The 23941-nt window shown below is 42.4% G+C and overlaps 1 protein-coding gene across 1 annotated transcript; it reads right to left on the bottom strand.

Annotated features, from left to right (window-relative positions):
* Nucleotides 1-3113: 3113 nt before the first annotated feature.
* On the bottom strand, nt 3114-23737 carry ptpn20 (protein tyrosine phosphatase non-receptor type 20; the record flags this gene model as incomplete). The annotated part of the gene is made up of 47 exons (XM_079229771.1): nt 3114-3232; nt 3322-3384; nt 4307-4522; nt 4621-4955; nt 6340-6430; nt 6776-6924; nt 7021-7157; nt 7560-7642; nt 7803-7909; nt 8264-8507; nt 8589-8750; nt 9116-9177; nt 10021-10107; nt 10379-10416; nt 10505-10715; nt 10811-10985; nt 11115-11285; nt 11632-12214; nt 12634-12787; nt 12935-13145; nt 13261-13359; nt 14342-14553; nt 15062-15233; nt 15745-15830; nt 16304-16397; nt 16580-16681; nt 16874-17082; nt 17189-17305; nt 17394-17501; nt 17599-17676; nt 17970-18049; nt 18156-18411; nt 18515-18677; nt 18771-18956; nt 19045-19197; nt 19295-19433; nt 19537-19672; nt 19916-20090; nt 20279-20350; nt 20548-20701; nt 21246-21321; nt 21505-21585; nt 22038-22113; nt 22267-22446; nt 22545-22610; nt 23238-23401; nt 23614-23737. 47 exons carry the CDS (start codon nt 23735-23737, stop codon nt 3122-3124), a joined length of 6948 nt encoding a protein of 2315 aa, XP_079085897.1. The 3' UTR covers nt 3114-3121.
* Nucleotides 23738-23941: the final 204 nt, after the last annotated feature.

The raw sequence follows: 23941 nt of genomic DNA on the forward strand, positions 1-23941 counted from the left end.
ATGTGAAAGTGTAAATAATCTATTCAAGATGGTAATCAAACAAAACCCTGGAGTTCAATTGATTGCTAAAACACACAGAAGTTGTACATCATTTATGAAGTCTTACAAGGAGTTGCAGTTGCCTGTTAGCAATTCAAGGTGAAATTTGACAGTGAAGGAGGATGAGACCATCATTAGGCGAGAGTGGAGGGTGCGTGTGTGTCTAGGTGTGTGTGTGTGTGTGTGTGTGAGAGAGAGAGATTATGTGTGGAGGTAGTTTGTGGCAGCCCATAATTTGTGTGATATTTTTAATCTGTACACAGAGTAAAAGAAAACAGGCTTGTGTCTGTGGCTACACTGAGAGCACAGCAGAGAGCAAGAGGATTTACTGAGAGCATATGAGCTCCTTTCTACACCTTCCTCAGGCCTTTAAATCACACTCTCTGACTAAACGGCCTTCTGTTAATGACTTTACCGTCAACTTAGTTCCCATCTCTCTACATCCTGCTGGTTGCTACATTCTCAGACCCAGAATACACTACAGACGTTAGTCCTTCTGGTCCTTGCTGAGATTCCTCTGATGCAGCTGTTATCAGCACATTTTCAGTAAACACACTCTCTACTGTACACTATCACCTTTGAGTAAGTGAGCCAGTCATTAATTCTCCCTTCGTCTTGTGGTTAGAAATTCAAAGGACAACCGTTTAATAAAATGATGGAACCGTAAATGGGAATGGGCCTTGAATAACCGAGTTGCTGTCGTTCCTGCCATAACTTACGGCAATAACAAGGTCTGAGTTGGGGAGTAGGGAGAAAGGGGAGGGAGGAGGGGTTTGAGTGTGTGAGGGGGGCGGCTGTAGAGATAGTGCCCAAGGGCAGAGAGAGAGAGAGAGTCGCGAGAAAGTGAGGGAGTAAATCTGCAGCCATGTTTTCCCCCATGCGGCATACGGTTTAAATGTGAGTGGAGTGTGCAGTGTGTTTCCATGGGTTTCCATGCTGTCACAAAGACCCCTGTGAGACCAGCTAATATACCCTGCAGTAAAACCCGAGAGGGAGTATACCCTGCAGTAAAAGTGGAGAGGGGGCTCAGTGGAATTAGATTTAGGGCCGCCTCCGGCTCTCTGGTCTGTGTGTGCCGTCAGGGAAAACCCACTCTGCTGCTCTCGTTCCGTTGTTCAAGTTGAGTTATGTTGTGTTCAGAGTCAGGGGGTAAAATGTGCTGTACAACATGCAAACAAGTTTCAGAATAGTTTTTAATTAAAGAGAGAGGTATTACATTGTTCTCAGTTGTTGGTTACATAGTGGCTGGTACAGTGACAAGAGATTCATGTAGTATTAATAAGCAGTTGTGCAATTAATGGTTATTACATTTCACAATGCTGTTGCATAATCACTTGCTTGGCTGTACAAGATGCATTTTCACAGATGAATGCAAAATGTGCTTTTGTTTGTTCTCTCAAGAATATTTTTTTCCCAAGATCTGACGGAGAAAAAATAACAACAGGATCTCAAAGAGAACATCAACTTCCACATAATGGAGGGTTACGTAGGGAACCAACCAACCAGCATTGATGAAAAGATGTTGCATACACAGTACAGAGACTGATGGCTCTGCGTAGCCATCCACATGACAAAGGTACAGTACTGCATCTGTCCTACCAATATGCTCCAAACTGTTTGGAAGATGTTTTCGGGTAAGAGGTTGAAATTCTGATCTACCCTCATGAAGAGTATTGCTTTGTTACATTCCACATTTTGATCATGTTCAAGTCATTCAACCAAACTCCAAGCTCAGACTTCTGTACCTTAAGAGTCTGCATGCAATATGAGAGCTGGTGTGCGCATGTGTGTGTGTGTGTGTGTGTGTGTGTGATAGCAGCTGAAAGAACAAAGCTTACAAGCAGTTACATCCAGAGGTTGAGGTTCAAACCAGCAGCTATACATCATCTTTGATCTGTGACTTGGAAATGCAGCTCTGCTTTTGTACATAATTTACATCTAATGTGGCAAAGTGGCAAGTTTGTAAACCTCATAATATATATTTTTTCATTTTTGGCTGACTTCGTATTAAAATAGCTATGGAATACAGATAAAGGATGTCGCCACATAACAAATTATACCTAGAAACCCTGCAACTAGCTATTTAAATCAGTTTTCCACAAATCTGAATATTTAGTGTTGACGCCGTGTCCAAATTTGAGTAAAGGTGTTGAATCATTCTTTATCTGTATCAAGATGTGCAAGTTGTGATTATGTGTATATTGTTCTGTATAAAATGGGCCCACAAACAAAAAAAGATTAACAGGCGGTGTGCAAACTTCACATTGTTTCTAAGTGAAAAACTGAACTAAAAGGTGAGATGTAATCCTCCTCCGGTTTGGATTGACCAACCATCCACCTCAGACCACAAAAGGACTGAAAGCTGCACATTTAATCTAACCACTGCCAAGTGCTCTCAAATCAGTTTCTTGTTTTCCATCCCCGACCACTTGTGACAAGTTCCTCGGGGTCAGCGGTGTGAGTCATTCCAAGGCACTTGATTCTTTTCATTTCTGTAGATGATGAACTGAAAAATCAATAGTGTTCTTTTGCTCATGCCCTTTTTCTCCAGGGTACAAATGCACTTAATGAAATGATAACACAATGCTTAATCAAATGCTACTCATCAAGGTTACAAACAGATACTCCCTTTGGTTTGAAGATCTTACATTACTGCCAGATAAAAGATGTGATTACCAGAGTTTAAATTCCATGCAATATGACTGTTAAAATGGAGAAAAGGAAATGGGATACATTCAAATAGTGACAGAAAATAAAATAAAAAAGATGCTAAACACAGAAGGCAAATCACTAAGCCTGAAAAGGCAAAACAACCTCAGTGATCTAAATTCAATAGACATAATCACAGCACCGAGAGCACATACAAGAACGAAAACATTACAGTTGAAGTCATTGTAACTAAACAATGGGCCTCCTCAACACAAAGTATCAAAACAGAGAAAAAGTACAAGTGTCTTATTATATCTAACTAAACTATACAGCCAAAGAAAAAGGTCTCACCAGTCTATGCTGTGATAGACTGCACATGGTTACTCAATCACAGTCTTTGCTCTTCAGGTAGGTGAACTGAAGGTGGGAAACTTCAAACTACTTTGTGGTTTCGGGGACTTTCTGGTTGCCATTGGTTGCCGTGAAGCTGTAAAATGCCTTGTAAAACCTCCAACCAGACTTTGTAGCAGAAGAAGTACTGTTCCTGAAATGAGAGAGACAAAGGGCACGTCTAGCTTTTGGTAACGCTTCTCTTTTTAAAGCTTGAACTATAATTCCTGCGCTATTACTGACCTTGGTTTGAATCATCCCATGTCGCTGAAGTCTCATCTCTTTTACGACGTCACTCACATTGATCTGAAGACAGAAACAAACAGTTGATAGGCATGTTTGTGAACATCAATAATAAATTAACCAGGTGGAAACCTCCGTTTGAAATGTGGAACCAATGTGGAAGTGCATTAAACTTGCACTCATTCAAATAGCCATCAGGGGTCAGATTCTATGTAAGTCCATGAGAAAAGGACTCTACTTGATTTATTACCCCAGTAAACATTGTAAACATGAGTGTATGCTCTCAATAGCTAGTTTCAAGAGTTTTTTAATACAGCATGATGTCCATTTAGTAAATGATGGTCCTATTTAGAGTAAAATAGACGATAAAGCATGGTATGTTTAGGATGTGGCTATCTTGTGATTGACAGGTCACTGTATTAGCTACATGCTAACAATGACAATGCTAACAGGATGATGTTTTGTCGTTTTAATGTTTACCAAGTTCACCTTAATTTAGCATGCTAGCATGCTAACATTTACAAATAAGCACTAAACACAAAGTACAGCTGAGGCTGAAGGGAATGCTATTGATTTTTCAGGTATTTGGTCATAAACCACAGAATTAGACAAGTAAAGAATTGACCTGATGATGCTGCTAGACCAAAAAAATAAAAAATCGGCAAAAATCAATTCATTCTGTGGGGAAAATATATGGGGCCAATCCGCACTATAGAGATAGTTGACACATTACATCAAAACATTTAAATGTCAACCTGCTGGTGGTGTTAGAGGAAAAGTTAGAGGATCACCAAAACCATTTAAATCTGTACAACATGTCATGGCAATCCATCTGATATTATTGTTGAGCTATTTCAGTCTGAATCAAATTGGTGGACAGGCCGACCGTCATTCCCATCACTAGATCTGTGCCACCGGCATGGCTAAAATACAATAAATGTTCTGGCAAACTAACGAATAAATCTAATAAAATGACTCCACTCACAGGCAAATCATTCTCAATGAGGCTGAGGATAACGTCAGTGCAGATGAGAACTCCGGTGCGTCCGATTCCGGCGCTGCAGTGCACAGTGACTGGTCCCTTATAGTGCACGGCCCTCAGGTAGCGGATGAAGCGAACAAGCTGCTCGGAGCTTTTCGGCACTCCGTGGTCGGGCCAGTGTGTGAACTTCAGATGACGAACTAAATGTGTCTCACTGGTCTGGGAAAACAATAAGTTTAAGAATTATGAGGTATAGAGTATACCATAATATTAATGACGTTTGACAGGCAGGCAGATATTCCTCACAAATCTCGTACTTCTATCTGCACCATGCGGATGACCTTGATGTGGAAGTACTCCAGGAACTGTTGGTTCTCCAGGTGAAGCTGGTACCTGCCGGTGTCCAGAGCCACGCCCAGCTTCTCTGGCCAGTACTTGTGACATTTGATCCTTCCCCGTTCTACTTCCTGGGTCATCATGGCAATGACATCAGATTTGTTCTCCCAGATCATCTGCCAAAAGGCCGGAACTGTGGAAGGCAGAGGGCCCTGGCAGGAGATGTAGAAGAACTTTTTATCGCCAACTTGCATGTGGATGTAGCTGCCATTGATGTAGTCCTTGTTGTCTCCAATGGCAACACGAGTTTCGTCATCTATGTGGGGAAAGCAAAGGAGGAAAATACATCTAAAGGAAAAGACCCGCAACTCTCTGCATGTGTGTTGTTCTGAGTGTGAGCATGTGCCAATGCATGAATTCATAATTGAAATAAACCAATTACACCTCCAACAGTATCCTCCCACAAACAGAACAGACCGACATGCCCATTCCCGATGTTCGATGAATCCATTCAGACCACAAACAACAAACACTGCTACTTTATTGTTTTGCAAAAGCATGCAATCAGAGCACTGTACGCCAAAACCACCCGACATAGGAACAGCTTCTTTCCACAGGCCGTCACTCTGATGAACAATTAATCAGACACCTTCATCTGCACTACTTGCACTACTCTGACTACTCTGTTTTCTTTAATGTCTTTTTAAAATATTTATCTTGTTTATTGTATATAATATGTACTGTATATGTACAACGAGAGCAATGTGTAACTGGAGTCAAATCCCCTCTATGTGTACACACACATGGCCAATAAAGCTGATTCTGATCCTGATCTAAGTGAACAGCAAATAAAGACAAGTAAACAGCTCAGGGGTCTGGAGCCGGGCTGAACAAACCAGCGCTGTGAAGAAGTTTGTTGGTGATGAGAGGGGTGATAGACTGAAGGCAGTGAGGAATGTTTTTGGGGTTGGTCCCCCACCTCCTGCTTTGAAGGCCAAAAAAGCCACAGACTGGAAACCAGACGTTCTAAGTAAAATAGTAACAAGCAATGGAAAGGATCGGTTAATACCCGTCTTGTAGCATCAAGGCATTGAGGTGCAATAGCGTTCCACTGGGGGTCACTATCCTTTTCATCACGCTAATTCATTTCAACACTGACCCTTTCACTCCAACACACTGAGGGCCGGAGAAGTAAACGCTTATACGTGTTTGTATGCATTTGTGTGTGTTCCCAGCTTTTATTTTACATTCTTCAGTATCATCATTTCTGACCACAATTCACTTTTTTGTTTTTCCTTTCATCCTGTCTCTGTATTTACCTCCTGCAATTCAGATTAATTTATAATATTATTTTCCCCTTCATTTATCAAAAATATAAATCTGAGATAATTACAAGGTGTTGCCAAATTAAATAATCTTCATCATCTCATACTTGGCTGACTCTTTTAAGTACGGCTTTAATAAATTGTTGATACTAATATAGGACATAATTTGTTGTGCAGACAAGTGTTGCAAACAAACATCTCCACTTCCTTCAGCTAAGAAAAGGGGTAACAAACAGGCTCTCTTATAAATGCCAAGTGTGTGAGTATCCCGTTTTTACAAGCTTTAGCTCACCAATAAAAAAAACTGGAGAAAGTAAAAGTTTCGACTCTGCTAGAAGAAAGTAAAAGCTAACCGAAGTCCTCTTTCAGACTTACAGGGTAGGATGTCTCGGTAGCGGTTCTTATCTCTGTTCTCAGGGGCTTTTCCCACAAGACAGTTGTCAGAGGGCTTCAGATGCTCCAGAGCCTGAAATAAACATGAGCACAATTAAAAAGAAAATACAAACACGTTCAAAGGTTCAGCTGCACCCCAGTATATATGTCCATAAAAATTGTCTAAATGTGTTAATAATGACAATCTCTGTGTGTACTGTACGTGTTTGTGTGTGTCTGCAGGTATTTTTTTGTGTGCAGATTTTCTCTAAATGTACCACAGTATACATTATAATAAGCTCCTATGTATAGTTCTAATGGCAGGATCAATGTAGGAAAAGGTTGTCAATGTGTCATTTTACCCTTATTCAGGCAATTTTAATACTATAAATTACACTGATATATACATTGTACATTAACTATCTTAACAGATGCACACCATGAACTCTTTGACCAGTTCGTGCTGGTCCAGTTGATGCTGTAGAATCCGGATGAGAGCTTTGACCCTGGAGCCTGAATACTTGCTGGTCCTAGCCGGGCTAATGAGAGCTAAAGTGGCCAGTTCATCCTCTGATACTATGGGTGGGCCTGAAGAAACAAAAGAGGAAAAGAGTTGTTAGTATGGACCAGAAAAGATAGTATTTTCACTCTGACCGTTCAGCACAAGAGTAGAGGAATATACACCTGTTTGGGGTGAGGTCATGTCCAGACTGGTGGCATCAAATACATCATCTTCTTCTTCTTCGCTGCTCCAGCCGTCTGACTGTGTTTTCCGGATGTCTTTGCAGGACTGGTCCAAAAGTTTGGTTACAATTCGTTTCCTGGGGGAGTCAGGGGGCAGGGGTGAGACCAGACCATTTTTACTCTTCGGTAGGAGGGGATGAAATCATGCAAGGCTGAGCTTCCTTTCCCTGCGACTTTTCCACCTAAAATACAGTATAGACAAGAGGCTAAAATATCTTTATACTACTGCCATACTTGTTGTTTTGCAGCTACAAAGAATAGTACTATACACCTCCTAATTGTTACATCATTTTTGTTTCATGGGTTCAGAGCCCATGAGCGACAGAATTTATCCAGGGTGGTACTTTTTCTATTGCTCTCTGCTGCCTCTTTGTGGTAAACAGTGGAACTCCAGCAGCCCAAAGAAGAAGCAGGAGGGGGAGAAGTGGGGAGGAAATAAGTAGGGCATAATAAAGGATAGTAGTTATGGAAGTTGCTACCTGTCAGAAGCTCCATGCAACATGTCAGTGACATTTAGGGATGGGCAGCAAGCTTGATGAGAAGGGGTGCTGTTACAGCTCTCCTGTTCCACAGACAAGCAGCCAGAGAAGACAACAGACAGAAGGAGCAAGATGTTAGTAGTAGATGTTAGTAAAGAGGTAAGGAGGGCAGGGATTTAAGTCAAACACAGAATTTGAATAATATTTGCTCCATGTGTGTGTGCTTTTTAGTGTGCATGGTACCTGTGTACTTGCAATGTCATCTGTTACGATAGTCAGTCGGCGTGGTGGAGGAGGTGGTGAGGTAACAAACCCACCAGCTTCATTGACCACAGGGTCTGAAGTCACCTCTGAGACAATGACAGAGGGACAAAATATATTCACAATATAGTCAGTTAAATTCATGTCTTCAAATTCTAATTGAATGTTGAAATGCAAATTTGATATATTTTTTTATTAATTTAAAACAAGATGTGTGTTTAGAGTATATTTTAGAACTTCTAAAGGTGTTTCAAGTGAATAGTCCTAATGATTAAGAATGAGTAAACAGCTTTGGTATTTTACCAGACACAAATTTAAATTTAGATTATTATGTCAGCAACGTCTTAAGAAAGATTAGTAGCATACATACAACAGGTTATTTCAGTACTATTATCCTTCTAAAAATACACGATAAAAGGATGGGCAGTTGTCAGAGATCATACCAGGGGGCCGCTTAACTGGCTTATTCAGCGTGACGTCAGGAGAGGGACAGTTATCAGGGCTGGACACCAGAGCCGGCTGCTCAGCTAAAGTAGCTTCAGTCTGAGCGCCCATGTTGGGCGGTGACTCGGAGTATCTTAGGGGCAGGATGTCTCTGCAGATGGTGAGCTGTACAGTGCCCTCAGCTTTACGGAGGATATCCACTACTTTACTGTGGCTCAGCCCGGACACAATCACACCGTTTACCTAGAAATAACACAATCAGGATCAGGGTTTTCCATACCACACAGGGTAATAAAACAGCCAAGGTGCATGATGGATTGCTACCTCTAATAGGATATCTCCCACTCTTAGCCGACCATCCTGCTCAGCTACTCCACCAGAGCAGATTTCCTTCACTCTAAGCATGCTGCCATTGGTTCCCCCAATCAACGCAAAGCCAAGGCCTCCTCCTTCTGGTTTTGTGAACTCCACTTGCATGATGCAACTCTACAGGGATCAGAGGAGAAAAGGAGGAGAAACAAAATGAGGAATCAGTCAGTTTTCACTTCCATTGTATTTACAGAAGCAGCTTATGTTTTGCAGAAAGTGCCATTGTATTGCTGATACACGAATCAAGTGTAAAGAAAACCGGATAGACACACACACAGGCAGTGACCCCCCACTAGAGAATGCATTCGCAGATTGACACACAATAAGACTCGTGTTACAGTATGTGTTTCAACAGACTCTTTAAAATATGTGCAGTTAAAGAAAAATAAAAGATAGAGCTGGCAAGAGGTGACAAAAATGAAGAGCTACCCCAGAAAAAAGGAGCTTTTGAACAAAGATAAATAATATGTTCAGAAACTTACATCGTGTTCTTTTGTGAGGGAGACACTTCTACATGTTTCAGCAGTCTGACACATATCTTCATCTGAAAAAACAAGAAAATTAATCAATGAATCAGCAGCCAGTGCAAACAAAACAACTCAAGCAATTGCATCGACAATTATGCTTTCAGTGAATATTGATTAAGCGTTTAAAAACATAACATGTAAAAAATAAATAAATTGAAACGTCTGGACTTCCGCCCTCAGCTATCAATAGAACATCCCTGCTGTACTAATTTCTATCCATGCGACCATTTTCAGCCAATGAAATTAGCGTAACAGACATACAGAAGAAGAAAAAACACACACACCAACCTCCCACCTCTTTGGCCATTTTGAAAGAGAAGTGTTGATGGGTACGTCTCTTCTATGACAGGTGAACAAGGCTGGTCTTTTTAGACTGACCCTCTCCACTGTCCCTTACTGCTGCATGCACCGTCACCAGGCAACAGAGCTACCTGCCCCGTAGACCACTGGCTGTACGGCACTGTCTGTGTGTGTGTGTGTGTGTGTGTGTGCGTGTGTGTGTGTGTGTGTGTGTGTGTGTGTGTGTGTGTGGCTACAGCCCTGCAGTCCAATACACCAGTGGAGGGCCTGAGGCTTACTAATTATTAATCCTGCTGTGAGAGCCCAGGATCTGTCTGTCAGCATTCAGAAGACACACACACACACACACACACACACACACACACACACACACACACACACACACACACACACACACACACACACACACACACACACACACAGCTGCAAAGAGAACTATCTTTCAGCACCAAGCTCCAGCTTCATGCAGACAAAGAGGAGCAACAAGCAAAAGAGTGAAAGGGAACCAGTTATTATGGAGCTGATGGAACATGAGAGAGTTGGGAGGGGAAAACACTCACCATCTTCGGTAGGACAGTCTTTATCTGGAGACATGGGCTCTTCAAAACGAGTGAAGAACTTCCTGTCCTTTTTCCAGTCAAACAGACCTATAAAAGAATATAGAAATACACTACTATATATTGTACAAGGAAACCATTATATTTCAATACAACGGCTAAATCTAAAAACAAAAGGCCAGTGTCTCCCAAGAACTGCTTCTGGTAATGATTGAACGTAAATGATCGTCCAGTTGAGCACAAACATATGTGGTTTCTAGGCAATCCATCAGTGCATTTAACAACCAAACTATCTTATGTATGTGTCCTTGTGTTAACTCAATCAGGTGAAGCCATGAATGAATTCTTCAGATGCCCTTACCGTTCCACTTGGCCTTGGGGTTCACTGGCTGCTCTTCTCTGTGACAGACACAAACATAAAGTCATTAAAAGAACCAAACACAAACCTACTTCAGTGTCTATCTCTCAAGCCTTCAAGGGCACATACCTATAGATTTTAAGTTTGACTTTACGAGGGGCGATCTCACAGGCTTTGACTGCGTCTTCCAGGGTCATTCCCAGGGTGCACCTGCCACAGATGTAGAGGATCTTGTCATTGGGTTGGACGCTGCCCTCCTCGCTGGCCGGGGAGCCTGGCACCACCTGCAGACAGTAGATGCCCTGCCATTTGCTGCCAATGCCTCCTGTGAGCTTTATACCTGGAGAGGGCACACACATATCGTAGATACAGTCAAATAATACTGGTGGTGCGCCTGTGTCTCCGAAATGTGTGAAAGTGTGGACAGTGCCCCACCAAGCTGTCCTGAGGGTGTCTTGTAGAGAACTACATCAGGCAGGCTGTCACAGGAAGGCGGGGCCACCAGGTTTGTAACAGCCCTCCCCAAAGTCATACTCAGTCTTCTCGGAGATGACCTGAGAATCGTCATGGCAACATCATCAGCCACACAGGTGACATCATGTCCATTTACCTGGAAAACAAATGACAGAGAAATAATCGCTCAGTCAACTTGAGCAGCACATATTCTAAATGAAATATAGCAAAATAATGTTTTTAAATGTGCAGAAATTTGCGGATGTGTGTGTGTGTTTGTGCGTACTGTGACGAGCCGGTCTCCTGCCCGGAGCCGTCCATCTGCCCTGGCGGGGTTGTCCAGTATGTCCTGGATGTAGTAGCAGTTGTCCAGCTTGCTTCGAGCGATGGTAAACCCAAAGCTTCCACTCCTGGACTTGGTCAGAACCACTGTCAGCTCAAACTCTTTAACCAATCCCTGACAGGCAAAAAACAAAGACAATTTATCTTTCTAATAGCTACAGAAATTCAGCAAATAACTTTGAACAATGAGACATCATTTCCATCACGTCATGTTTAAGCTTAAACTTTAAAGACAAACAAGCTCCTTTCCCCAAAAACATGCAGCTGATGTATCTCTATCTCTGTTCATTTTTGGTCAGAAGCCAAATACCTAGCTAACTATAATTACTGGTTCATTGACCCGAAGCTTGAATATATTTACTAAACTTTGTGGAAATGTTTAAGTTTTCTATTGGCAGACAAATCTACTGGGGTAATATATATATATTTTTTTTTTGGCAAAGATAAAGTGAGCCAAGAACCTTTCTTCGACTCTCTTCCTCCTCCTCCTCATCATCATAATCATCATTGTATTCCCTTTCTTTCTTCTCTGGTTCTTCTCTGAACTTTGTGTGGCTCTGGGCAAGAGGGAGCAGCATTGTGCGGGGCAGCGTCGGGGCAGGTGGACTGGCACAAGGAGGCACAGAGGGAACAACCTGTGATGTGATGGGGGTCAATGGTGGAGCAGGAGGCCTGGGTGGCGGCACCATATGCCTACTGTTCATGGAGATGGCTTTGCAGTGACTTGGAAGAAGCCCCTGCTGTATCGGGTGGTGCTTGGCTTTCGGCGGCTGGGTTGTGAGTGGCTGGGAAGGGTGGGCCAGGGAGCAAGTGGTCGGGGTGTCAGACGGATTCTGAGAGCTGAAACTAGAGGAGCTGTTGGAGGTTTGAGAGTGGAGGCCTGTGAGGTTGGTTGTTGGAGTGTGAGTGGCCAGACCGGAGGGAAGGCTGTGAGGAGGCTCCATTGTGGAGCTGATGGTCAGGTACTCCTCGTCTGCCATGATAGTCAGACCATTTCCCATCAGGCAGTAGGTTACACTTCCATCTGCCTCCTCTCTGACTCCGCTGCAGATAAACAAACAAAATATACTATATATAGGGTACATAAAATACTGCTTTCAAAGTTTATATCCTCAACATGTAAGATTTAAATTGTAATAATCTTTTTCATTTTGTAAACTCAAATTTCTAAATTCATCATTTGATCAGAATGAAACACTTTGTGTTTGATGGCACACTTCACAGTGCCAGTTCACTCCCTAGCTGCAACGATGCTGCTGACAGCCATTGTTATGACTGAGCAGCAATCTCGGTCAAGTCATAGACCATACGTCTATGACTTGACACAAGTATTACTGTGGTATTAAAGCTACTAATGCAGGACTAAACATATGACTGGACATGGAAGACTTTGATAATCCTGTCGAGCAGTTGTCGTTGATATAAACATGTTTTATGATGTGTGTCTACTTCTGATACATTACCTGGCATATACGTTCGAACCAGTCTTAGGACAGACGTCCATAAGCATCACAGTTGAGATTTTTGTCGTTGCAACCTCTTCTTCTCTGGACTTGTTCCTCTTCTTTGCTTTTACTTCTGGTTGTTCCTCTGGTTTCCCTGTGGTTAGTTGTGACTCTGGTGGAGAGCCACATGTAGGTGACACAGGTGATGCCGGGGAGGCAGGTGAGGCCGGCGAGACTGGAGATGGAGGTGAAGTAGGTGAAGTGGGCAACGGGGGTGAGCGTGGACGAGATGGGGGAGTCTGGTTGGCCAGTACTTCACCGCCCAGACTCTCCTCGGTCTCCGGGAGTGCTGGAGCTGCAGGAGGATCTAGTCTTTTCTCCGCTGTGTTTGTCAGGTCTTCCTCGTGGGTGGAGACCTGCTTCTGGACAGGTATTTTGAGATCATAATGAAACTTAAGGAGCTGGCTGTAGTCCTCTCCTAGTCGGATGTCCAGCGAATGAGATCGAACCTCACGGAAGGCTGCAGTACTCTACAGAGTCAGACATGAGGTAAGAGGGTCTGTCGGGATTACTGAGTCTAATGTAGGTGTTTTTGTTTTCTATATGTAAATATATATGTGTGCACTTGCGTACATGGGAGCTCACCAGTGTGTTGTCATCTACATCATACAGCACTCCAGAACCTGGTCGACAGATCAGCAGATGAACTTCAGATGGAGCTCCACGGAGCAGGAACAAAACCCTCTGGAACAAACACATGAAATAACAGTGCTGTGTGTGTGTTGATGCAGGAATGTTTGGGTACAGCCTGAGACAGGCTCAACATGTGCACATCTTTGTAATTGTTATACTGTACTGTATGTTTTTATTTAGATTTTTTTACCTTTATTTAACCAGGTAAAATAAATTGAGAACCAATTCTCATTTACAATGATGACCTGGCCAAGAGGCAGTAACACAGTCCACACAAGTGACACAAACAGCACAGATACAATACAGTATGACAAACACATGAACAAAATGGCTAAAAACAACATAGGTAAATTAATGTAAAATGAATGTAATGTAAAAAAAAAGGCAGATTACTGGATGTTCTTTGTAAAAATGGAAGAGAGAGAGAGAGAAGTGAGGGCTTGTCAGCAAGTACAGCAGTCAACTATGACTTGTTGCAGCTTTTGTTTGAACATGTTGAGAGAGGAGAGCTGTTAGTTTGAGCGTGTTTTGTAGTGAGTTCCAGTCATTTGCAGCGGCAAAATGAAAGGAGTTATGACCAAACACAGTACGAATGTTCAAGTGCACCTGTGTGAATGCCTTTAGTACTCCTTGGCAGAGCACACAAGATTAAATGACACATCAAATGAGACAACCAGTTTGCTATTTTCGGTGGTATGAGATTAAAGGATTAGTGGACCAATGACGTGGCCAAGATCTTAAGAAATAGCAGGACCAGTAGTGCTGTTCTCACACTCACAGCCCACTGCAGGCAAAATGACTCACTGTGCTGCCACTCGTGAATACGATCTGAAAACTAGCCTGTTGTTAGCACCTTATAAACCAGCCTATTGTTTTTATAGACATGTTTCGTCTTTTTCAATGTTGGAAAGAAGATACAACAAAACCACCTACATGCAACAAACATGCTTTACTACTGAATGTGCTTTATAATTCGCTTGCTTTATATTTAGGATAGGATTAATACTCATTTTAAATACCCCAACCCCTCTACCTGGTAAGAGAGGTCCTTGACAGGCTCCTTGTTGACAGACAGGATGACATCTCCCTCTCGCAGCAGGCCACTCTCTAGCGCTGGCTGACCCGGGAACAGACGTTTGATGCGGACTACACTACCGCGGTCTGGCCCCGAGTGCAGCTGCGATATGTTGAAGCTGAAGCCGAGGCCAGACAAACTCTTCTTCAGCACCACTTCAAGCGTGTTTTCTAGGAATGAGAGAAGACGGAGGGCAATCTTTGAGCATTAATGTCTGTTGTGTAATCTTTAATCTGTAATGTGGGCTGTGATTTGGTACACTGTGAACATAAAAGAAAACATATTCATCAATCAGCCCAACCCACATGTCTTCCAATGAGAAATATTTATTTTACTACAATGACAAATCTGAACAAGAAGACAATCCTTTTCCCCACATTTTGTCTCACGTTTCTGTCAGGAAGGAAGGCTTTGTAGAGCTGAGAAACTGTCCCTTTAACTAAGCTCAGGCAGGGAACAGGCAGCTTCAAGGTTTCAGTGCACGCTGTCTCGGGGGACTGAGGAACGTCAGCCCTGGACGACTCTGACAGCAACCACAATGTAGCTGTCAGATGACTCACAGTCACCTCTGGGCCATGTGTGCAAGTGTGTATGTATGTGTGTGTGCCTGACACTGTCTATCTTTTCTTTTTTTTCTCTCCTATGTGAGCGTATGTGCCCCTTCCTCTCGCCTCTCACCATCAGTCACAAAACTGTAGTCCTTGGCTCGGCCACTCAAGGTCGTTTCCATGGAGACTTCAGTCATGGGGGGATGTATGTGTGATGAACTGTAGGCCAGGGGGAGGCAGGGTGAGTCAGGTCTGGGCTCCAAGATTACTGTGGGCTCCCTTTCTAACAGCAGGCTCACCACCTAAGGAGAACAGATGCACATGCAACCCATTTATATGTTCAGTAGTTTATACTTCAACATGCACTGCCATAGTAAAATACTGACAATAATGTACAACATTGCCAGCTACTGTGCGTTTTTTCTGTGCATATTCATAATCAGAATTAATTGAGTAAAAAGCCAAGCCAATTCTAGATTACTCTAAATAAGGATGAAGGTCTCAAGGGTCCCAAGCAAGCAACTAAATGATCAAATTATTCCAAAACAAGAAACTAAAATGGTTAGGCAGGGGTTGTCATCATTAGTGAAGGAAAAACATTGACATTGACATTTGATGATAGAAAATAGGAGCTGAACCCTAGACTCTGAACATAAACGTATGCTGTTTAAACATTTTTTTTTCCTGGAGAGTATAGTCATATTGTACTGATGTATAATGCAATAACATAAAAAGTATGTTTGTGTGTGTAGGTGTGCCATGCATGCGTGTGTGTGTGTGTGTGTGTGTGTGTGTGTGTGTGTGTGTTTATACCTCCCCCGTCCTCTTCAGGCACTCTACAGCCTGGTGGTGTGTCACGCCCCTCAGGTTGAACCCATCAACCTCCAGCAGTCTGTCACCTGTCATATGTACAAACACAAATCTCATCATCATTAGCAACATCAATACATAAACGGTTTGTGTGTGTGTGCGTGTGTGTGTGTGTGTGTGTGTGTGTGTGTGTGTGTGTGTGTGTGTGTGTGTGAGTACATGTATTTGATGGGCATGTCAACAAATCTAAAAGTCGTTCCTGCTCAGTGAAGCATGAACCAAGCAGACAGACATAGTGGCCTCAGTGGCACGCTCATGTTTTTGGCCTTTCGTGTTAGCGGGCCTGATTCAATCCACATTCACTTGTCCAATACTTTGTCGAAGGAAGGTGACGATCTACCCTCAGCCAATAAACAGGTTGACGTCTGTGACGGCGTGGTATAAATTTCACAACATTTTCCTTATATCCTTTTGATTATGATGCGAAGGGATTGGGAGATGCCCTTCTTGACAAGACAAAAGGAATATGGTTGAATATGGAAATTTAAAATAAAAAGATTACCGATCTGAATGCGCTTGTCCTGCTCTGCAGAACCTCCAAGCACTAGGCTCTTGATGTAGATTCCTCCATAACGCACATTGGTGTTTATTCCTCCCTTTTGGTAAAAGAGAGATGTAATTAATCAATGCTTAAGGCCTAAAATAAACCTAGAAATGAAGGAATTCATGGGAATGTGTGTCGTAGCTTGATACCAATGGACTGTTGAATTAGTTTTAGCTAGGTGTACCTAATAAGATGGCAACTGAGTGCATAAGATTAATTAAATAATTCACTCACAGCAACACTGATACCAAGACTACCACTGTTTTTCTTCAGCTCCACTATAAACCGCTCCCCGGTTTTCAAACTTAAGATAGAGGGGGACCTGGAACACATGTCCTGAAAAAAGAGAACAAAAGACATCAACAGAAACAACGTGTTTTAGATTGAGAAAGGAATACACGAAGAAAAGATAGTGTGTTTTCAGAAAACTCCTAAGCACTTAATCCATTTAACAATTATGATTGGTTGAACTCTTTCTATCATCTCTGACCTCATGCTTTGCTTCCATGGAAACAAATCATCTCTTACCAGGGCGTCATGTATTCGTACAACAGGAATGTGTAGCCTCCTGCTCAGTTTTGGGGTTGCCATGTTGGACAGACTGATGGCCTCCTCCAGTTCCTCCACGACGGGACGATACTCGATGCCACTCAGTGCGGTCTGTGACCCAAAGCTTCTCTCCAACGCCAAACCGAGAGTACTTAAACTCAAGGAACTTGAACGTTCCTTCAAAGACTCTGATCGGAAAACAACCAGGTGGGATAAAGGACCTCATACTATTAGTATACATAATAAGTTGCACAACTAATGTTTTGTAATGGGAATGCATTGAGCAGATCTTACGTTTCGGTTGGGACACAATGAGCTCCACCTCTTCTGGGCTGCTCTGTAAGATGGCCGCAGCGTCACTGAATATCACTCCTTCCAAACTAGTCTTGTTTAGGGAGATGAGACGTCCACCTGCAAATATAAACAAATCATGACAAAATCATGACAAAGTCCTTGTTATAGTGTGTCATGTGCAGCCCATGTTAAGTGTGCTTTCTACCAGATTTGATTCGTCCATCCTTGTCCGCCGGCCCGTCAGGCACAATGGAGGCAATGAAGATCCCAAGGTCAAGTTTACCTGTATTGTCCTCGCCGACTATCACAAAGCCTGACAGGAAGAAGAAGACAAAAGTATCCTAGTGAATAATCAGATATGTGCCGATTTTACATCAAGTTCAAAGCTAAGTCCGCCATAATAAACTCACCGAAGCCCAGTTTGGGATCTTTCTTCAGGGTCACACAGACTATCTCTCTCTCTGGCGAGGTCCTGGTTGGTGTATCAACTGCAAAGCACATGTTTTATATTGGCCACTGTAAATGTATATACTTTATATACCCACGGGGAAGGTCAAAAGACATATTCACACATAAGGGTGATTTAGAAATTCCAAATAACCTAATGTCTTGAGACCCAAACACATGAGTAAAGCCTTCTTACTTCTTGACATGGCATGTGTTGAACAACCCACCATGCCACATCTGACCATACAGACGGGTGACACCGTGCCGCTCCATACTTATACATTTTTTTTGATTTGTCACCCATCTGTAGTTCACAAAAATGTAACATATTCACCTCTTATGGAGAAAGAGGTGTCAGAGTCCTCCTTCTGTAGTGAGACGCTGGACATCCTTCTGGGATTCGGCTCTGTAGTGCTGCAACACATGTGCACAGTTAACCATTACACAGCTGTTTAATTAATGTTCACAGAGAATATGTTTCTGTAACAAGAATAATAATGTTATTATCATCGTTGGCTACCTCCAACACTGCTGCTCTTTCACATCACTGAGGTCTCCTGTTTCCGTGAGCACCTTGTTCAGCTCTCTGCTCATCTCCCTCCTCATCTCCCTCTGCTGTCGCAGCCTCGCCTCCAGCTTCTCAGTCAGGTTATCACAAGACTTGGAGAGGGAGTCTGGACCAGGTGTTAAACCTATATGGTGCAACATGCCCTCTGAGCAGGAAATTCGCTTCAGGTTCAGATTTCGACCCCGGTAGTACCTATCCATGTTTTCGTCTGGAGAAACAGAGGTGTTGTTATTTATTCTTCCCCTTTGTGAACATCAGTGTTGCCAAAGTCAAGAACTATTAATTCTGCACAATCAGTCAAATTGACCCACCTGGTATCATGGTGTGGTTAAGTTGTCGTGACGTCATCTCGCTATGAAACTTGTGCTGCGCCGAGCAGAGGTTCAGAAGGTACTGTGCTATTTTTGAGCTTTCTGTTATAAAACTGTGCTTTTTCCCGCTGGGCCCGCCACACTCTATAATCAGTTTACGTCGCTGAAAGACAGAGTCATCATACATTTAGTTTGATCTTCATAATAAATTGAGCTGTATAAAGTAATAGCTGGCCGAAAGGCTATTTATTTTTACCCCAGTGGATATGGTGTCGGTTTCCCTCCAGAGGAAGCGTCTGGTGACAGCCCGCAGGTGGTTCTTCATCTCGTACACAATGATTCCTTTGGCACAGACTCCCAAAACCAGCTCTCCCATCACTGGCCTTTTTTCTCTCCCCACACGGTGGAACATAACCCCATACTCTGGTAACTGCTGGGCAATCTGGGAGGTACATATAGTTGCTATTTATTTCTGCAGTGTACCGGTATAATCAAATGATGCTTGTGAGTGGATGTATTTGTCTGGATACCTTTAGGTACTCTGTTTCAGCCTCTTCAGGCAGTATCTGGGCATGACTTGCATGTAGTCTTGGCAACTCCTCCTTCACGTTGGGCAGGGCCAGCTTCTCTAGCATCCTCTTGGACACATAATGCTCTGGCTGGTAGTAATTCTTACCATACAGCTAAAAAGACACACAAAAGAACCAAATGTGCTGCTGTAACACACACTGCAAGTATAGACTGGTATTTAAGGTGAAGATTTGTTTTTGTCCTCTGTACCTCTGGCATATAATCACCAAACTCAGCCTGCAGAGCAAGAGCAGCCAGAAACAAGCCTGTCTCCTCATTACAGTAGAGCCTGTCTTCCGAGAGATCCCTCCGCAGCTGTAAGTAGTACTGATGGCGAGTCAGTCTGTGCCTAGGAAACAGGAGAAGAAGAGGAAGTAAAAGGTTTTTAAACCTTTTTTTCTTTCTATAAATGGATTTTCTACATATCAGGTTAACACTAGTACTGTACTTACAAAATAAAGGACATATCATCAACATAAAATTTGACTCGAAGAAACACCAAGAAGGACGATATCTGCCCTTTTTTCCAACTGTCTGGAGCAATTTTGGAGATTTTTGTTTCATGATCCAAGAAGAAATATTCATCATCTGCAGAATGACAAAGAAAAGCTTCTTTAACTTTAGACTTATAAAGTGACTGAAACAACACAACATGCATTAAGAAATTAATTAAACTGTATCTAAGTAAACAATATTGTAAGTAATTGAAATATTGTCCCAAGTTCAACCCGCATGTTCACAACAATATCACAAGTTGCACCATGGATATTTAAAAATGTGATGTACAACCAGTGCAGTCCAGACCAGATTAGGTCCCATATAATATCTTACCATCTAAAAAGGCAAGACCAAAGTAGAAGTGTTCTACCAAGTTTGCGTGAGCCACCACCATGTCAAACACATCTCTTGCTTTGGACTTAATGTCACAGCGAACCAGCACGTACTGTCCGTTAGGCAGCACGACAGTCACTTCTCTCTGAGACGAACACGAGCGGCCCTTTCTGGACTGTGGTGGACACGCACAAACACACTCACACACATAAATATACAGATACTGTACATGCAATTATGCAAACAGACATAGTTTAGCATGCAAGAAAAGACACATGCAAACACTGTAAAAAAAAACAACAACAGGAATTTACATTGAAATTGATCAGAAGCAGAGGAGATGAACAGAAATCATGAATTTACCACAATAGATCCTGGAAGCTCAAGAACAATTTGTTGTTCGTCTGCCATTCTGATGAATTCTGGACCCAAAGCCTGACAAAACAAACATTTATAATATAAACTCTTTAAGCAGCAACACACCCGACAGACTTTTGTCTCTAAAAGCTCTGCTAATTTGTCCCTCACTCACACTAAATGCGCCACAGTTGTAGGACAGATACACAACATACACTTTTATGTTCTAGAAAAAAAACATTTATCTTGTCACTGAACAAACGTTTTAAAAATACCTTCACCTTTCTCTGGTTCAGACTGAGCGAAGACTCGCTGAAGGTGATGGAAGGACTGTGAGATCTGCCTGATGTCTTCGGAGAGATGTCGTGGTGGGGGCTCCTTCCAAGCCAACTGCAGTTGCTGTCCCTGTGACGGACTCCACGAGGGAGTCTGAGGAGAGAGAGAGAGGGGAGGACAGGTTGTGTAATAGTTGTGCAGACAAGTTGGAAAAGTCAAACTCTGAGACAAGGTCATGTCCCCTTAAAGTCACTGAAGACAATGAAGGAGCTGACATGCACACACAGATAGCTCTAATAGCGGAAGATTTAAAAAAAAATTACAATCAGAATCAGAAACCGTTTATTGCCAGGAATGTTTACACAAACGAGGAATTTTGCTAGGCGGAAGGTGCATACATTGGACATGAAACGTTAGACAAACAACACTCAACAGTCAATGACAACAACAGTGCAATGGTATTTAAATCAAGTATAAGATAAAGTGCTCAGACAAACAGATAATGTTAATGTGTATGTTAAAGTGTATGTTAAAGTGACATGTGTGTTTAAGTTAAAGTGTATGTTAAGTGGCATGAGTGTTTAAATATGAAGTGTGCAGGGAAGTGACCGGTAAGAAAAATAGTCCGAAAAATTGTCCTGGGGGTGGAAAAATAGTGTGGTGATGATCTGTGTGTATGCATGCATATCGTACATACCGGTCTAAAGAGGATTGGTACAACGGTGTGGGAGAGCTCCTTGGTCTTTGTCTCCAAGGTCTCTGAGGTAAACTCCCTAGAAAACAGACAAGCAATGTGCATTGTCAAAACAGCACCTTACTCCTGGAACACACATTCAAAAAACATTTGTACATTAGTGCATTTAATTCAGGATTACATCTGCACACCAGAGAACGCAAGACAAAAAAGAAATTCGACAGAATAACTTATTTCTACCATTTTGACTTCTTTTCGTTACCTGACTTTGAGTCAGAGTCTGTTGAGTATCTTCTCCCTTCAGCACTGCCTTCACTGAAGTCTGAAAGTGGCCCTCTCTTTCCTGTCAATCAGGTAAGAAATGAAAGATGACAGCGATGTTTGATTCCTGTCCACCCCTGTGCTCCGAGGAGACACTGCAATGTTTGGACAGAACTGAGGCTAGCGGAGGGTTTAGCCTGCAAACATCCACACTCTGTATCTGATTATTGGCTCTCGCAGGAGCCTAATCCTGGGCTTGCTTTAGGTTAAGATTTTAATCCTGTTGACCTGTACGCCGTCTTGAGTCAGAAGCAATGATTGAAACTACTTTCTGTAAAGAAGTAGGGTTAAAAGTCCAATTCATTCAATAGAGCAGTATAGGCTGTACAATACACATATTCCATTTTCACACTGCCAAACATTTAAAATCAGCTCCATTAAAAAACTTACTGATGTACAGGTTAAGTAGTAAAGAAATCGCAGTGAATGTATTTAAAAACTCAAATTCATTCGGACTCTAACATGCATGCTCACCATGTAGTCTCTCTCTGATCATCTGGCTCCTGCCACTCAAAGGAACGTGACTGTCTGGCAGAGAGCCATGGTCCATCTGAAGGAAAAGAAACCGCTAGTATTCACAATTTACTTTCATTTTGTCATTATGCAGATTATGCTTTTACATTCTGACACATACGCAATGGGCTGCGGAAAAATTGAAAAGCATACGGACCGGAACATAGTGTAGGTAGATATCTAGACTCACTGATTCATGAAAGACCTCCTCCACCAGCTGCTTGATGACTTTGGTGGGTGGCGGCAGGATGGTGACTTTATGTTGAGACTCGCAGGCTTCCAGGACGGTGTTGAGCGTCACCCTGCGATGGGCCAGGTCCTCACACATGCTGAGCAGGAGGCTGTTTAGATGGTCACTCAACTGGACCGGCTGGGAAGAATGAGAGTGTAACGACATTATAATAATGGAGGTGTGGGACTTTGACGGTATGGATTTAAAAAAGACAGCTTTGTATGAGGGGATCCCACCTGATTTTGAGGTAGTTGAAAATCAACTGACCAGTAGAGAGTCATACCCAGTGAATACACCAGCATCTGTGCAACAAAATGATAGTTAATGCCAATAAAGGTCAGACATGTATTCGTAATTATCAACTAACTAATAAAAACAGGTTTACTTTTATATTCATGTACCATATCCTTGCACCATAAAACCCTAAGCTGAGCATTGGTCAGTATCATTATTGTTACATATGGTCATAAATAATATGGACCATATGTGGGATATTGGATTTAAATTGGGCCTATTGTGATGACGAACATGAGGCATTTATGAAAGCAGATTACTTCAGGGTGTGGGTGAAACAAGAACACAAATATTGGATAACTTTTCTGTTTGTAAAGACATTCTAACCGTTTTGTAGGAGTTACTTTAGAGTCTTTTGTACCCAATGTTTATAAATAGGGCTATGAAGTGCCGAATTCAGGTAAGTTGTTTCTTTGCTCAGCCACTAGATGGCGAGCTTATACCATAGTGTCGACCTTCAACTCTTGTCATCTAGAGATTTTATACCAAGCTAAAAGATACATGAGGATATATCAGCAGAGTTTAGAGTTACTGATAAAACCCACAATATGAACTGATACTGTTTCCAGTTTGTCAAGTCTGTCATCAACTTCCATGCGAGCTATAAGGACAGGTATGATAATGGGTGCACTGACCCTCTCCATGGCAGGTTTGGTTGAGCTGGCACAGCCCTGCAGCATCTCTGGAGCAGTGAAGGTGGATACATCATCTGATAGGCCACAATTCTTAAATGCTAAGGTACCAGTGGCTGACAGCAGCAAGGAGGTGGGGCTTATGATATTACACATATTGTTCTGACCTGAAAAAAAGTAGGAAGTCCATAATATACATATGATGCTGCTGAAACAGTTCTACGGTAAAGCCAGAGTGAAACAGTAATACTACATTAAACATATATGAAATACATATTCAAATGTTTATGTTACATTGCAATAACATAATGGCATGGTCACAGCATTAAGACGCAATGCATGTGCCTACAATAAGAGGGGGTTATTTAAAGCGCTTTACCCATATACGAGACGTCCACTAACGACTCTGCAGTGCCCAGAAGCAGGGACCAGACCTCCTCTTCCAGCAGAGGTCCCCCTCGTGCCTCCAGTACTTCAGCTAATGTAACAAATGTGCTGCTCATCCTGCACACATTCCAAGCACGCACCTGAGGAATTACACACACATATATAAGACACACATGTACAAACCCAAAACATCAATTATTCGAGTTATTGGTCAAGTTCACATTCTGAAGAGAGGTTTAATTTAGTTGTTTACTCTGTATACAAATCAAACATCTTCAGATTAATGCATTGTATGTGTTTCAACACATGTAAAATCTTCT

Source organism: Taurulus bubalis (assembly GCF_910589615.1).
Source record: "Taurulus bubalis genome assembly, chromosome: 14".
NCBI classification, from domain to species: Eukaryota; Metazoa; Chordata; class Actinopteri; order Perciformes; family Cottidae; genus Taurulus; species Taurulus bubalis.